Source organism: Caretta caretta, chromosome 16, assembly GCF_965140235.1.
Source record: "Caretta caretta isolate rCarCar2 chromosome 16, rCarCar1.hap1, whole genome shotgun sequence".
NCBI classification, from domain to species: Eukaryota; Metazoa; Chordata; order Testudines; family Cheloniidae; genus Caretta; species Caretta caretta.
In genome coordinates this window covers 26,352,219-26,368,432 of record NC_134221.1, presented here as the reverse complement: position 1 = coordinate 26,368,432, position 16,214 = coordinate 26,352,219, and the positions used below count along the sequence as shown (strand labels likewise).

The window sequence follows — 16,214 nt, the reverse complement described above, 5'->3', positions numbered from 1 at the left end:
TTAGTAAAATCATGACAATAATTCTTACCACATGGGATGTTGAGAGGATTAGGTAATGAATGTTGGAGAAGAATATTTCTCTCTTATCTAACACACTCTTGGGTTTCAACAATATGAAAGTTCTAAAGCCATTGGTCCAGACATGCCAAACCTGTGAGAAAAATGCAGAAATTGGGCTTGTTTTTGTCTTAATTGGCTTGTGAGTTGCTTGTTGGCTAGTTTTTGGCTTGTTGTAATTTGTTGCTTTTTTTTAATTCAGCTTTCTGCAAGCAGGGAGCAAGCAGGGGCAAGTGGGGAGAGAGTCAGGGGTGCACAGCAGGCCCATCACAGTCCCAGACTGCACACTGGGGGGGACCTAGTCACATAGAGTGTTGCGGTTCTTAGGGATTGGCTTGTTTTGGCCTTGTTTTGAAATGCCATTAGCTTCATTTTTGGCTTATTGTGAAAGTTGGGGTGCTTATTTACCTTGTGAAAGTTGGCAACTGTGCATTGGTCCTGGCAGGGAGCATCCTGCACCAGTCCCTGCTATGTAATGTGGACACTCCCTAATGTGCCAGCTGCCAGTTCTTTTCAGACGATAGGTAGTGGTTGAGCTCCACCTTCTCCATGTAGCGGGATGGAAAGCTAATGTATGGCTTTACTCCCTCACTCTGTTAGCAAAGGTCCTGATGAAACTCAGGAGAGACACCAATTCTAATAGACCCCTTTTAGAACAAGACAGCCAGATTCTTGAGCCTGTTCAGTGCATTACTAATCTCATCAGGTTGAGAGTCTGAATATACTGGATCATATGTGTAGAGCAAGTCTTTACATCTCAGCCTGGGAATTCCTCTCTGTTGCATGACTCTTGAGAGAAATAGAAATACTTACTTTGTCCAAGCAGGTGTCCCAGGTCATCGTGTGGCTCAGAAATGCTTTTGGGCTGGTGTGAAATCCTACATGGATCCTTTTACATACCCTGTGCAAAAGTCAGTTATCTATCACCTTCCGCTCTGTTTGTGGCACAGACATCTTCCCTCCAAGCCCACCTGGCAGTTGTTCTAGCATTTAAGGTACTGGATGTTAGGCCAGTGTCCACAGTAAGGTGGGCCAATGTTTTTGCTCCAATAGTTCATTCACTGAAAAGTGAAATTTTGGTCAACTTTAAATTGTTCACAAATTTGCTAAATCGTTTAGCTAGAAAAAAATCAGGGTTGATTAATAAAACAGCTAGAGGAGTAGGCAGTACCCACTTCGTAGCTTCTAGCCCAATGGTTAGGACATACACCTGGGATGTGGAAGACCCAAGTTCAAGTCCCTACTCTGAAACAGGGATTTAAATCCAGATCTGCCCTCTCCCCAGATGATTGTCTTCACCACCAGGCTATTCTGGGATGGGTCTTTCTCCATCTCTCCTGCTGAAGCTGTTCCACTCTGTATAAAATATGTGAACAGAATAATGCAGAAAGAATAGCAAATGTGGCAGGTGACCAGCTTGGCTTAACAGAGAAATCTTCGGTGAGCTGAAACACAAAAGAAGCTTACAAGAAGTGGAACTTGGACAGATGATTAGAGAGGAGTATAAAAATATTGCTCAAGCATGCAGGGGTGTAATCAGGAAGGCCAAAGCACAATTGGAGTTGCAGCTAGCAAAGGATGTGAAGGGTAACAAGAAGGGTTTCTACAGGTATGTTAGCAACAAGAAGGTTAGGGAAAGCGTGGGATGCTTACTGAATGGGGGAGGCAACCTAGTGACAGATGATGTGGAAAAAGCTGAAATACTCAATGCTTTTTTTGCCTTGGTCTTCACAGATAAGGTCAGCTCTCTGACTGCTGCATTGGACACCACAGTGTGAGGAGGAAGTGAGCAGCCCTCAGTGGTAAAAGACAGGTTAAGGACTCTTTAGAAAAGCTGGACATGCACAAGTCCATGGGTCCGGATCTAATGCATCCGAGGGTGTTGAGGGAGTTAGCTGATGTGATTATGAACCATTGGCCATTATCTTTGAAAACTCGTGGTGATTGGGGGAAGTCACGGATGATTGGAAAAAGGCAAATATATAGTTCCCATCTTTAAAAAAGGGAAAAAGGAGAATCTGGGGAACTACAGACCAGGTAGCCTCACGTCAGTCCCTGGAAAAATCATGGAACAGATTCTCAAGGAATCCATTTTGAAGCACTTGGAGGAGAGGATGGTGATCGAGAACAGTCAACGTGGATTCATCAAGGGCAAGTCATTCCTGACCAACCTGATTGCCTTCTATGATGAGATAACTAGCTCTGTGGATATGGGGAAAGCGGTGGACGTGATATACCTTGACTTCAGCAAAGCTTTTGATATGGTCTCCAACAATATTCTTGCCAGCAAGTTAAGGAAGTACAGATTGGATGAATGGATTGTAAGGTGGCTAGAAAGCTGGCTAGATAGTCTGGCTCAACGGGTAGTGATCAACGACTCAGTGTCTAGCTGGCAGCCAGTATCAAGCAGAGTGCCCCAGGGGTCGGTTTTGGGGCCAGTTTTGTTCAACATCTTCTTTAATAATCTGGATGATGGGATGGATTGCACCCTCAGCAAGTTTGCGGATGACACTAAGCTGGGGGGAGAGTTAGATACACTGGAGGGTAGGGATAGGGCCCAGAGTGACCTAGACAAATGGGAGGATTGGGCCAAAAGAAATCTGATGAGGTTTAACAAGGACAAGTGCAGAGTCCTGTACTTAGGACGGAAGAATCCTATGCACCGCTACAGACTAGGGACCGAATGGCTAGGCAACAGTTCTGCAGAAAAGGACCTAGGGGTTACAGTGGACGAGAAGCTGGATATGAGTCAGCAGTGTGCCCTTTTTGCCAAGACGGCCAATGGCATATTGGGCTGCATTAGTAGGAGCATTGCCAACAGATTGGGGCAAGTGATTATTCCTCGCTATTCGGCACTGGTGAGGCCACATCTGGAGTATTGTTTCCAGTTTTGGGCCCCCCATGGCAGAAGGATGTGGACAAATTGGAGGGTCCAGCGAGGGCAACAAAAATGGTTAGGGGGCTGGGGCACATGACTTAGAATCATAGAATCATAGAATATCAGGGTTGGAAGGGACCCCAGAAGGTCATCTAGTCCAACCCCCTGCTCAAAGCAGGACCAATTCCCAGTTAAATCATCCCAGCCAGGGATTAAATCATCCCAGCCAGGAGGAGAGGCTGAGGGAACGGGGCTTATTTAGTCTGCAGAAGAGAAGAGTGAGGGGGGGATTTGATTGCAGCCTTCAACCACCTGAAGGGGAGTTCCAAAGAGGATGGAGCTAGGTTATTCTCAGTGGTGGCAGATGACAGAACATAGAGCAATGGTCTCAAGTTGCAGTGGGGGAGGTCTAGATTGGATATTTCATTAGGAGGGTGGTGAAGCACTGGAATGGGTTACTAAGGGAGGTGGTGGAATCTTCATCCTTATAGGTTTTTAAGGCCTAGCTTGACAAAGCCCTGGCTGGGATGATTTAGTTGGGGTTGGTCCTGCATTGAGAAGAGGGGTTGGACTAAATGACCTCCTGAGGTCTCTTCCAACCATAATCTTCTATGAATAGGCACTGGGCCACACAAAGAGAGAATAACTCTGTTGCCTCGTGGCTAGGGTACGCACTTGGGAGATGCAACTTTACCGGTGCCAGTAGAAGTCGGCGCCTATGGGTGCAGCCTCCATATTACTGACACTGCTGGAGCTGTGCCACTGGATAATTACAAGTCCTAATATTTCTAGTGTAGACAAAGCCCAGAGCCTGATGGCAAAAGGTCCCTAGGTTTTATTAGGAGCACTCTTAAAAACTCTTAGAAAGGTTCCTCAGATTTGTGTTTTCCTTGACACTGTTTATAGCTTAGAAGGTCATGTCAAGGATCAGTCAGTGTCAAGGAAATCTGCCACAACAAAATGTCTTTGATCTGTTTCTGTCTGAGATTTGCATCCACATTGAGCTATCTGGCCATTTTTCAGTATGCGTTGTTGCCTAGATTCTTACCAGAGTCATGAATCAAGATTGGTAATAGATCTTCGTGCAGTCATGAGAATTTACATTGCTACCCTACTAGGCCCTCTGCTTAACTGAATTATGCTAGAAGAATTTCTATAAGTCTGTGTTAGGAAATTTTATTAAACATGTTGAAACATGTTTTTTAATAATCCACTTTGTGGTAACTGTAGACAAGAACAAGTTATTTTCAACATCATTAAGCCTAGTCATGACTATCTAAGATTATGCTGAATATGGCTTGTCCTCATGTATACTGACCACAGAGTTGTGGTGACCATCACATTAGCTAGCTCAGTTGTTGAAAATAGTGTTTAAACACCATAAAACTTCTCATTGTAGACAATGACTAAGATACTTGCGCTTTTTAAGCCTTGCCATTTTAAACATTCATAAAAGAGAGACCCTACCAGAACAATCGAAGGTGCATAGACTAGAATTATATCAAATGTAATAAAGCAATTAATATATTTCACCATATTTCATCTGCTTTTTCAACAGAATGGGCATTTTCAAAACACAAGTGAACTCCATAGACATGAAAGTAATGGATTAATTTCTTTAACTTGCATGGCAGATATTTTTGCCTTAGTGAGATATAATAAGCAAAATGATAGTTACAGGTAGGTGCTAACTTTAACCAAATCATTCGCTTTGTTAGTTTGATGTTACAGTAGAAGCAGAAGTAAACCATTCTTCATAGTCCACCTATCGAATTCTGTGAATTGGGTGTTTTTAAGTGATCATGAAAGTCAGTGGTAAACGGTTCCATGGTGGGGCATAATGTAGTTGAGATCTATGGAATTTTTCCCCACAAATAAGAGTCACTCCTTGTAATACATAGTGTATTCTACTGTGCCTAAGCAGAGACTCTTATGTTCTGATTCAGTAATGTGACTGAGATTATAATCAGGTGAGGAATCCAGTATTATTGTGTTAATTCTGTACCCAATTGAAACTAGGCTTGCAGATAGGAAAATCTCTCTTTTGACTGTGTTACTCCTTATAATACTCTAGTTCTTGGCTCCTTTTATATATGTGCCTAGGGTTTGTGTTGGAAAATGTCTGTAATACACAGTGTTAAAAAAAAAAAAAAGAGGTAATGTACACAGTGGTAGGATTTTGTAATTGACATGTTAAGTTTGTAATTTCATTTTTGTTTGAATAAGGACTAGACTTTGCCACTCTTGTTCTCATTGAATAGTGTATCATTCTACAAGAGTCAACTGAATGTAAAGTAATATACTAGTTAATGGACAGGTGTCAGTATCTGATCCCAGGTGAATATCCTGGGACCATTCATTGAGACTTGCGATTTCTGAAGTGTTGGTATGCTGTTTCCCAGTAACAATATATAGTTCTTGTTTCTGCTTAAGAAGCATGTCTGGTACTCTTTGTATGTGACTTTCAAACCAAATAAATAGTAATTCTTTCATTAGGCTGAAAATATTTTCAGAAGAAAGTGTACCTCTCTTTGGGCCTCCCCTTCCATCCCCACCTGTGTTCACAGATCACCAGGAATTCAGGGACTTTGTACTAGTGAAATGTAAGTCTTTTTGAGGTCAAAGAGACCTTTTTGAACTTTTAGTCTGATACATAAGAATCTGCTCTTCACACTTATTTGGGATATTGTAGATTGTAAATAATTTTTCTGCTGTGCAGTGTTACAGTTTTATATTGAGTCTTTTTTAAACTTTGGCTGTTCTATCCTCAGTGGAATATGAATTCCCTCAAACATTTCTATTTGGTTCTGATAAACACTGAATGCAGTTAATGCTTCCTAGGTTACCAGATCTATGAGCATTTCAGAAGTATTTGTCCCATTTTTGATGAATTGTTCATTTTTCAAAAGGTTTCTTCTTAAAGACAAAGAAGAATGATACTCAGAAACATATTAATCTAATGCCATTTCATATATTTAGCAGTAAAAGGTGCCAAACTGGCAGCTTTGGAGACTAAAATACTTCATCTACAGAAAATATGCAGCATGGAAAACAATCAGTATGTTTCAGTGCTGTTATGAATATTTTAGTGCTGTTATGAAGCAGTTCTCGAGGAGAGAACTCAATCTTAATGGACTCATTCAAGCCATGACCTCCAGCTAAGACTCCCAGAAAAGGGGCCACTGAGTACTAATCATGATTTTTGTAATGTAAACATCTGACCAATAGGAATTTGACTGAGAACTCACCAGTTAATTTCATATAAGTCACTAAAGAATACTCGTTGATATTTAAATGGATTAGCAATGTAGACTCCTAACTCGTATACAAGCAAAGAGATTATTGGGCTGTGTCATCGAGATCTATGATTGCTCATTGCCTTTTAAAGCTAGAGGAATGTCTCTAATAGCTTTGATAAAATCTAATTAGAAAATGGCAAATTGCTTAGTTTATTGAAAACCGCTTTATCAATTACAGCAGTATTTGACGTTGTTTGGGCCTCAAATTGAACTTAGCAGAGCAATAAGGAACTCTGTGAACTTTTCAATACAATTCTAAAGTATAAGGCAGCTGGACTGACAGCCTGTGACATAGACAGTACGGTGGTACATTTTTTGTCATATGTCAAAGAACTTCAGCACGTTTACTGAGATTCAGGAAATGGTTCTTTTTAAATTGACTGTGAAATAGTATCTTTCTGGAGTTTACATAGTTTTTTTTGTGTCTATGAAAAATGATACTAGGTAAATAAAGTTTTTAGATGCTCAAAAGCAAATAGGGTTAAAAAAAACTCTCCATAGTCATAATGATAAAACAGCTAAAACTTTTAGTTCAAAATATGCACAAATGTGAAACCAAACCCAAATTAGTAATTTTGCAGTGAATATCCTTACATGAAGACAACTTGGATTCAGTAAAGGACATGAAACCCCTTTAAGTAACACATCCTCCTTTATTATATGTTTTAGTAATAAATGGGGAAAAAGCCACCTTGGAAACCCCAACATTTGCTCAGAAACGGCAGCGCACTCTAGACATGCTGATTCGCTCTTTATACCAGGATCTCGTGCCTGATCTACACAAGGTAAATCCAAGACCTGAGTGATCTTTATGCACTTCATATCCCCCCCCAGTGGCATATTGAATGGCCTATTGCTCAAGAAGATATCCACTCTGGTGAGTACTAATTTGCATACAGTAAGTTGGATAGCAAAGGGGTGTTCTTCCTCTTTACATTTTAATTGCATGAAAATCAGCAGTAAGTCATAAGAACAGCCATCCTGGATAGCTCACCTGCACAGTCAAGGCCTTCACATTTATTCTTCCTTCAATGATTGGCTGATATGAGAAACGTTGCTACAGCAAGTCACTGAATGAGGATGGTGCTTTATCTCTTCTCCTCACTAGGACTTAAGACAAATTGAGACAAGTCAGCCCTTACTCTTAATCAGTAGGAGGTCACAGGGGCACTTTTAGATGCAAGATCAGCAATAGATTGGACACCATGAGTCATCTTCTATTGGTGTCCAGGCTCAAGCAAAGATATCAGTGAATGTCTGTCTTAATCTCTTTGGTCATATGGCTACTTGCACTTATGTGACACCACATGTCAGATTGCATCTTCATCCTCTCCAAGTCTGTCTGAAGTCGATTTACCAGCCAAACAGACACAACATTACTCCATGAGTGCTTGTTCCCAGAGCAGGCAATTGTCCCGCTGGTTCTTCTTAAGCCATCAGCAGGAACAGGAAGCTATCCAAATAACTGGGATCCACCCTGCTCTGGACTGTGTGCCTCATGCTTCCAGCTCCAGCTTCTTCGGCTTGACTTCCTGGCATCCCAACTCGTGGCATCTGAATTGTGGTTCTGATCTCAAGCTTGTCTCCTGCTTCTGATCTCCTGGTATCTTGATCCAGCTGATACTCAACTCCTGTTTTTTGACTGTGGACTCCAGCTCTGACCACCAGGTCTGGCTGCCAATGATTCAGCTGTGACACTCAGGGCTATTCATCTAGCTCTGATTCAGGATACCAGTGTCCAAGTTTTGACACTGCATAAACAGGCAAGGAGGAGCAAGATCTTCTCTCCCCATGCCTACAGGAATTCTACTGGAATCATGTGTTTTTAGCATCAGATCAGTCTCATAGCCCTACACTCACCTGGGGTTCAAAACAATTTAGGTGACAACTCAGTAGAAAATGGTCCCTCAAGTGTTCAATTCTTCAGATAAAAATTCAGAAGTGGGGTCATCCCTCCACATACCTGTTCATGACCACTTTAAACAACAAACGTCGCACATTTTGATCCAGAGGAGAAATGAGTCCAGGCACCCTCTTAGATGCATTAGCTGGGACAGGAATCTGATGCATGCTTTCCCTTGGTCACTCTAACTACTAGGGTCCTCAGGAATGTAATACAGGACAGGGTCAAGTTATGCTAACAGCCCCAGTGTGGGGGGTGTCAGTTTTAGTATTCAGAGACGGCACACTTATCAGTTCAAGTTACTGATCAGTCTGGACATCATAATGCAGAACCAAAGACTGGTTCTACACCCAGACTTGGCCCTGGTCTTCACTAGGTGGGGGGTTGACCTAAGATACGCAGCTTTAGCTACATGAATAGCGTAGCTGAAGTCGGCGTATCTTAGGTCGACTTACCTGGCCGTGAGGATGGCGGCGAGTCGACCGCTGCCACTCCTCTGTCAACTCTGCTTCAGCCTCTCGCGAGCTGGAGTTCCAGAGTCAACGGGGAGTGCGTTCGGGGATTGATTTATCGTGTCTAGCTGAGACGCGATAAATCGATCCCCAATAGATCAATCACTACCCACCGATCCGGTGGGTAGTGAAGACCTGCCCTTAGTGTCTCTACATCTTACAATTTGGATGTTTAGTAGGCTGATCTTGGAGGATAGACTTTCCTCTGCAGAGGTACAGGATCATAGAAATATAGAATATTAAGGTTGGAAGAGACCTCAGGAGGTCATCTAGTCCAATCCCCTGCTCAAAGCAAGACTAACCCCAACTAAATCATCCTAGCCAGGGCTTTGTCATTCTCATATTCTCATTCAGAGCTGAAAACCTTTAACAAGGCATACTTATGGGGCCAAGTGGAAACAGTTTTCAATACGGGCGTCTCATGATAATTTTACACGTTGGAGGGGTCTGTACCTGTTATTGAGGTAATCTGTTATCATTAAAGCATTCAAATGTCTTGACTAGATCTAGTGAAGTTCACTTAGCACTGATATCTGCCTATTATCCCCCAGTTCAAGAACACGCAATTTTCCCCCAGGATTTTATTCCTACTGTAACTATTTTTTTTGAAGGGGTTAAAGCCTTTTTTTCCATCCGTTAAGTATTTAAACACAGTCTTCCTGATGCAGCCTCCATTTGAACCTGTCATTCTGTTCTTTGTATCATTTGGCTATTAATATGGCAGTCTTGGTGGCTACTACCTCGGTTCGCAGAATGAGCAAAATCCAAACACTGATGGTAGGACCATCTTATACCACCTTTTGTGAGGACCATCTTATACGACCTTTAGTTACTCTTCATCCTCATTCCAATTTTTTGCCTAAAATAGTGTCAGACTTTAATTTAAATCAGTTCATTCACTTGCCAGTGTTCTTTCTAAGACCTCACTCATCCACTGCAAAGACTAAACTTAACACTTTGGAAGCTTTTAAAAGCTACCTTATATTACTTCAATAGGACAAAACCATTCCACAAACCTTCAAGACTATTTATATCTTTTTGTAATAAGTCCAGAGGATATGCTGTTTCAACACAGAGACTCTCAAAATGGGTGTCAGACAGCATTAGAATTTCTAAAGAACTGAGTAAGTTAACTTCTCTGTCTCATATCGAAGCACATTCTGCCTAACACCAGGCCCCATATACTAGGCTTCAAGTCTCAGGCTCTCTCTTTCTACTGAGTATGTCATCATTGATATACTAGATAGCACCGTGATACATGTGAAGAGTATTGCAGCTGCTCCACAACCTTGTAAATCAAAAGGCTAAAGCATGCATTCTTAGATTCATCAGTAGGAGCAAATTTTAAGGGAGGGTGGTTATTTTTTGGTTAGTAATCTAAACTTGAACTGAGGTCACAGGAAAATGCTGAAAGAATACAGCAGAGTCAAGTAATGTCAGATGAAATTTTTAAAAAATTGAAAAAGTTTGGGTCAATAAGACTTTTTTTTTTTTTTTTTTTTTTTAAAGAACATGCTTAATAGGAGGTCCTTCAGTGACGTGTTACCAGAATCCCCTAGATCAGCACGGAAGAAAGAGGAGGCCCGTCAAGCGGAATTTGTCCGACTTGGTCAGGTAGGTTTTATGTAGAAAGTATTGGTCAAATTAATCACTCCACTGGGATGTGTGGAGTAAGATCAGGGATGTGTGGCCCAAAACAGGCTTGTGAAATTCCAACTGGTTCTAGCTTATCTGAGGCAGAATGATACAACCAAATCAAGGTGCTGACTGCATTTACTGTTGTTAATTTAGTCATGAATCTCATTAAATATATTAGGAGCACTTTCAGGAACAAACCTGTCATCAGAAAGGGGGAGATGTATTTAATCTGTATTATGGTAATGCAGCATTTAACACTTATCTGAAGCATCCCCTTTATTTAGTAAAATTACATTATATTATGGGAAATATTTAGAAAAATGGTGATGGTAGCTCAAAGCAATTTACTGATTTTGTTTTAATTTTTTAAAGTAAATTGATGTACAATATAGTGAAGACAACAAATGCTGGGACAGAAAATTTACACTAGCAATAGGTTAATAACTAGGCAATAATATAAATGTTGGAAGTATAGTTAAATAGGGAATTGAGCAGAATTATATTCACAGAAAGAATAATGATCAGAGGATGAGTTATTAGGGAAGCTGATTTAAGTAAAAAAGATAAATAACTTTGAGATGCCACTGTGGACTTGTTTCTGGATAAAGAGTGAATCAACGCATATGTGGAACTAGAAGGAAGCAAAGATTTAAATAAATCCAAAATATGACAGGCAGCCCTTTTTTGGTCTGGAAATAATTGGCTTAGATCCTTGGCTTCAGTTGAGGTTCAAAGTTCTCAATAGCGCAGCTCAGGCAGAGTAGTGCAAAGATGTATAGGTATTGTGAATTTGGACATCTCTCAAAATAAATTAGCTACTTGCAATGCTTGCTAAGAATTTAGTTTTCCTCTCAGTCTTTAAAAGGAAGTTAAGAACGTAAGAATAGCCTTACTGGGTTAGACCAAAGGTCCATCTAGTCCAGTATCCTGTCTTCTGAAAATGTCAGATGCTCCAGAGAGAATGAACAGAACAGGTAATCATCAAGTGAGCCATCCCCTGTCACCCATTCCCAGCTTCTGGCAAACAGAGGCTAGGGACACCATCTCTGCCGAACCTGGCTAATACCTAGGGCCCTACCAAATTCATGGCCATGAAAAACACGCCACGGACTGTGAAATCTGGTCTTTTGTGTGCTTTTACCTTATACTATACAGATTTCGCAGGGGAGACCAACATTTCTCAAATTGGGCGTCCTGACCCAAAAGGGAGTTGCAGGGGGGTCACAGGGTTATTTGAGGGGCGTCCCAGTATCGCCACCCTTACTTCTTCGTTGCCTTGAGAGCTATGTGGCCGGAGAACGGCAACTGTTGGCTGGGCACCCAGCTCTGAAGGGAGTGCCCTGCCAGCAGTAGCACAGAAGTAAGGGTCTCAATACCATACCATGCCACCTTACTTTTGCACAGCTGCCTTCAGAGCTGGGCAGCCAGACAGTGGCGGCTACTGACTGAGGGCCCAGCAATACCATACCATAACATCCTTACTTCTGTGCTGCTGGTGGTGGTGGCTCTCCCTTCAGAGCTCAGGTCCCAGACAGCAGCTGCCACTCTCCAGCTGCTCAGCTCTGAAGGCAGCGCTGTCACCAGCAGCGCAGAAGTAAGGGTAGAAGTACCACAACCCCCCCTACAATAACCTTGCAACCCCCCGAAACTCCATTTTTTTGAGTTAGGACCCCTACAGTTACAGATTTAAATAACTGAAATAATGAAATTTGCAATTTTTAAAATCCTATAACTGTGAAATTGACCAAAATGGACCCTGAATTTGGTAGGGCCCTAATAGTCATTGATGGACCTATCGTTATTTAGTTCTTTTTTGAACCCTGTTATAGTCTTGGCCTTCCCAATATCCTCTGGCAAAGAGTTCCAGAGACTGACTGTGCGCGGTATGAAAAAATATTTCCTTTTGTTTGTTTTAAACCTGCTGCCTATTAATTGCATTTGATGATCCCTAGTTCTTGCATTATGAGAAGGAGTAAATAATACTTTATTTACTTTCTCCACACCAGTCATGATTTTATAGACCTCAATTATATCCCCCCTTAGTCGTCTCTTTTCCAAGCTGAAAAGTCCCAGTCTTATAATCTCTTCTCATACGGAAGCTGTTCCATACCCCTAATCAATTTGTTGTCCTTTTCAGAATCTTTTCCAATTCCAATATATCTTTTTTGAGATGGGGCAACCACATCTGCACACAGTATTCAAGATGTGGGCGTACCATGGATTTATATAGAGGCAGTATGATATTTTCTGTCTTACTATCTATCCCTTTCTTAATGATTCCCAACATTCTGTTTGCCTTTTTGACTGCCGCTGCACATTGAGTGGATATTTTCAGAGAACTATGCACAATGACTCCAAGATCTCTTTCTGGAGTGGTAACAGCTAATTTAGACTGTCATTTTATATGTGTAGTTGGAATTATGTTTTCCAGTGTGCATTACTTTGCATTTATCAACACTGAATTTCATCTGCCATTTTGTTGCCCAGTCACCCAGTTTTGTGAGATCCTTTTGTAGCTCTTCGCAGTTTGCCTGGCACTTAACTGTCTTGAGTAGTTTTATATCATCTGCAAATTTTGCCACCTCACTCTTTACCCCTTTTTCCAGTACAGACCCCTGGGGAACACCACTATTTACCTCTCTCCATTCTGAAAACTGACCATTTATTCCTACCCTTTGTTTCCTATCTTTTTACCAGATACCAGTCCATGAGAGGACCTTCCCTCTTATCCCATGACAGCTTACTTTGCTTAAGAGCCTTTGGTGAGGGACCCTGTCAAAGGCTTTCTGAAAATCTAAGTACATTCTATCCACTGGATCGCCCTTGTCCACATGCTTGTTGACCCCCTCAAAGAATTCTAGTAGATTGCTGAGGCATGATTTTCCTCTACAAAAACCATGTTGACTCTTCGCCAACAAATTGTGTTCATCTATGTGTCTGACAGTTTTGTTCTTTAATAGAGTTTCAACCAGTTTGTCTGGTACTGAAGTCAGGCTTACCGGCCTATATTTGCTGGGGTCACCTCTGGACCCCTTTTTAAAAATTGGCATCACATTAGCTATCCTCCAGTCATTTGGTACAGAAGCTGATTTAAATGATAGGTTACAGACTACAGTTAGCAGTTCTGTAATTTCACATTTGAGTTCCTTCAGAACTGTTGGGTGAAGACCATCTGGTCCTGGTGACTTATTACTGTTTAGTTTATCAAGTTGTTGCAAAACCTCCTCTAATGACACCTCAATCTGGGACAGTTTCTCAGATTTGTCACCTAAAAAGAATGGCTCAGGTTTGGGAATCTCCCTCACATCCTCAGCCATGAAGACCGATGCAAATAATTCATTTAGTTTCTCAGCAATGGCCTTATCATCCTTAGTGCTCCTTTAGCATCTCGATCGTCCAGTTGCCCCACTGGTTGTTTAGCAGGCTTCCTGCTTCTGATGTAGAAATTATTCCATAAAGAGGAATTTGCTTTCTTCTTTGTGTGCATTATTCAATCACTGTTGGTTCCATGTGACTATACGTTACTGAAACACTGGATTTTGATCTGGCTGTGGAGCTCTTCTCGTCAATGACAATATGGAAGTATAAACTAATTCAGATTCTCCTTTTGTCTTCTCACTGTTACTTTGTGCAACATTGGTGTTGTGTTCTGTACTATGAGCTAAGTATTTTTCAAAATCAGTATGCTTCTGTTTACCTGCATCTGGAAAGGTTTGTAAAGCTGTTCATGACAAATTTTGTTTATATCATTCCACAAGAATGTGCGAATAGTGCCACTTAGTATCTTGAAATGCACTTTTTAAAATGTGACATTAACTATATAGGGCCAGATTCTCAGCTGGTGTAAAGGGTGTAGTTAGCTCATGGACTTAATTTGTGGGTGTGATGACTTGTTATTATTTAAGGTGTTCTCCCTTAATATATTTGCTATGTTAAGTTTTGTTTTTACCAACAGCAGATATATATTGTCTGATATCATAATTTTTCAGCATCTTATTGAACATTAATCTTTGCTCAAAACACACGGAATGGCTGGTTTTCTTATAAAGAAATTGTGTAATGTGGCACAGAAATTCAGAGCTGGATCTATTGTAATTATAGTCTGAAATTGCTTCCCTCCCTTCCCCAATAGTCAGTCTCCATATCTTTAGTATTTATTTATCCATTTGGTGTTACCAACTAAGAACACATTTTAAATGAAATATCTGTCTTGTTTAAGGCACTGAAACTGAAAACCATTGTGAGAGGAGATGCCCTAACTAGTTCAGCAACCACAAGCCTCTATAAAAAGGAGGTGAGTGGACATTTATACATGATAATGTGCAAAGTTGCTCAAAATCTTGGCATTCCAGGTCTTACTGTGTATGGGACTACACTCAAAATCTTCGCAAAAAGAAAAGGAGTACTTGTGGCACCTTAGAGACTAACCAATTTATTTGAGCATATTTGCTCAAATAAATTGGTTAGTCTCTAAGGTGCCACAAGTACTCCTTTTCTTTTTGCGAATACAGACTAACACGGCTGTTCCTCTGAAACCACTCAAAATCTTATAATGCATATATGTAATTTGATTCAATAACAGAAGAGAAAACCTTGACATTGATCCATGTATCAGTGCATAATATCAAAATGGCTCTGCAGGCAAAGCCCAGTAAATGGATGGGTATGGAAACTATCTCTGAACTTAAAGCTGATTTCAGCAGTCCCACTGTAGTTTGAGTGGAGTAGTAAATGAAAATGCCAGTTGTTTTTCGTGTACATTTATATGATACTTGTAACTTTTGCTTCATGCACATAAAATTAAGTTGCATTGTTGTTCCTAATAAAGGGCAGGATTTTTTCTGGCCATAGGGTGGGTGTGCAGGAGTGGAATGTGCAAGGAGCACCTCTGTGCACTCTTCCTGCACCTGCAAGAAGTGACCTTTTCCCATAGGGAGATTCAGTGCCCCAGTTTCACAAATGTAGCTTATATTTATTAACGTCCCAAACTAACTGAGAGAGAGAATTTTTGCCTCCCCTGGCAAACAGACCAAAGTCTGATATTTTTAACTCCAAAAGTGCAGCTCTGAGCATTCTGTCCTGTCAAAGATGTCCAGGTGTTACTTTTCAGCCATTGTACTTGAAATTTTCTGTTGATAAACTTTGTGTTTCCTAGTGTATTTACCATACACTGTTTGTTGTTTCACAGCCATGGGAGTCCCAATGTTTCTGCAGTAATTTTCCTCATGAAGTTGTTTGTGCGGATTCTTGGGGCCAGTCCTTGCTAGTTTCTACAGATGTTGGTGTCCTGCTAATAGATGGTTAGTGGATGATCCAGCATTTGTCTACAGGTCAATATTTATGTACCTGACAGTTTCAATCAGTGGTGCCTATGAGGATGTTAGCAGCTCTTCACTACTTAAGATAGTTAAAAGTCCACATCTATTACTATATATCCTTACTATCAGGACTTTTATAACTTAACTGCAAAAATTTGCTCTGCACTAAAACTAGGCAAATCAGATCATCTTGGGGGCCCTGTTTTAATGCAGACTTCTGAATATTTTGTTGGTTTCAGATGCTGTTTTTTTGACTGTCTGAGAGGACTTTTTATTAAGCCAAATCCAAGCTCAAGGGTTGTCCATGCAGCCTGCTTGTACTTCACAGTCCTTGATGCTTCCACTGAGCCTGAGGCCAAAGGTGGCTGTGTACCATTTATGTACTCATCCAAACCTGTTTCCTCCCTAGCCCTGATTTTATGACTCTAACACCTCTTCCCCAGAATGCCATATATGGCAGTCATGATTTTGAGGAATGATATTAGGGGTAGTTGGTTCTCAGTATTCTTCTCAAACTTCCCAAAAACTGTTCCTTTTAGGCTCTGTTCTTGCTATTTGATTCACATCAGTGGTAACTCCTCCTAAGAAAAACAACAAGGAGTCCAGAGG

General features: G+C 41.0%; 1 protein-coding gene across 11 annotated transcripts in view; it reads left to right on the top strand.

The window, feature by feature from the left end:
• The window catches only part of GARNL3 (GTPase activating Rap/RanGAP domain like 3), a 194,203-nt gene that overhangs the window by 113,794 nt on the left and 64,195 nt on the right, over nt 1-16,214 (top strand). For all 11 annotated transcript variants that reach the window (XR_012665260.1, XM_075120473.1, XM_048823447.2 and 8 more), the window contains 6 exons: nt 4,570-4,615; nt 5,432-5,538; nt 6,904-7,019; nt 10,159-10,263; nt 14,507-14,581; nt 15,476-15,587. Coding sequence is in view for 10 of the 11 variants with exons in the window: in XM_075120473.1 (XP_074976574.1) it covers nt 4,570-4,615; nt 5,432-5,538; nt 6,904-7,019; nt 10,159-10,263; nt 14,507-14,581; nt 15,476-15,587 (561 nt within the window). In the remaining variant the exon portion in view is untranslated. The remainder of the gene's footprint in view (nt 1-4,569; nt 4,616-5,431; nt 5,539-6,903; nt 7,020-10,158; nt 10,264-14,506; nt 14,582-15,475; nt 15,588-16,214) is intronic.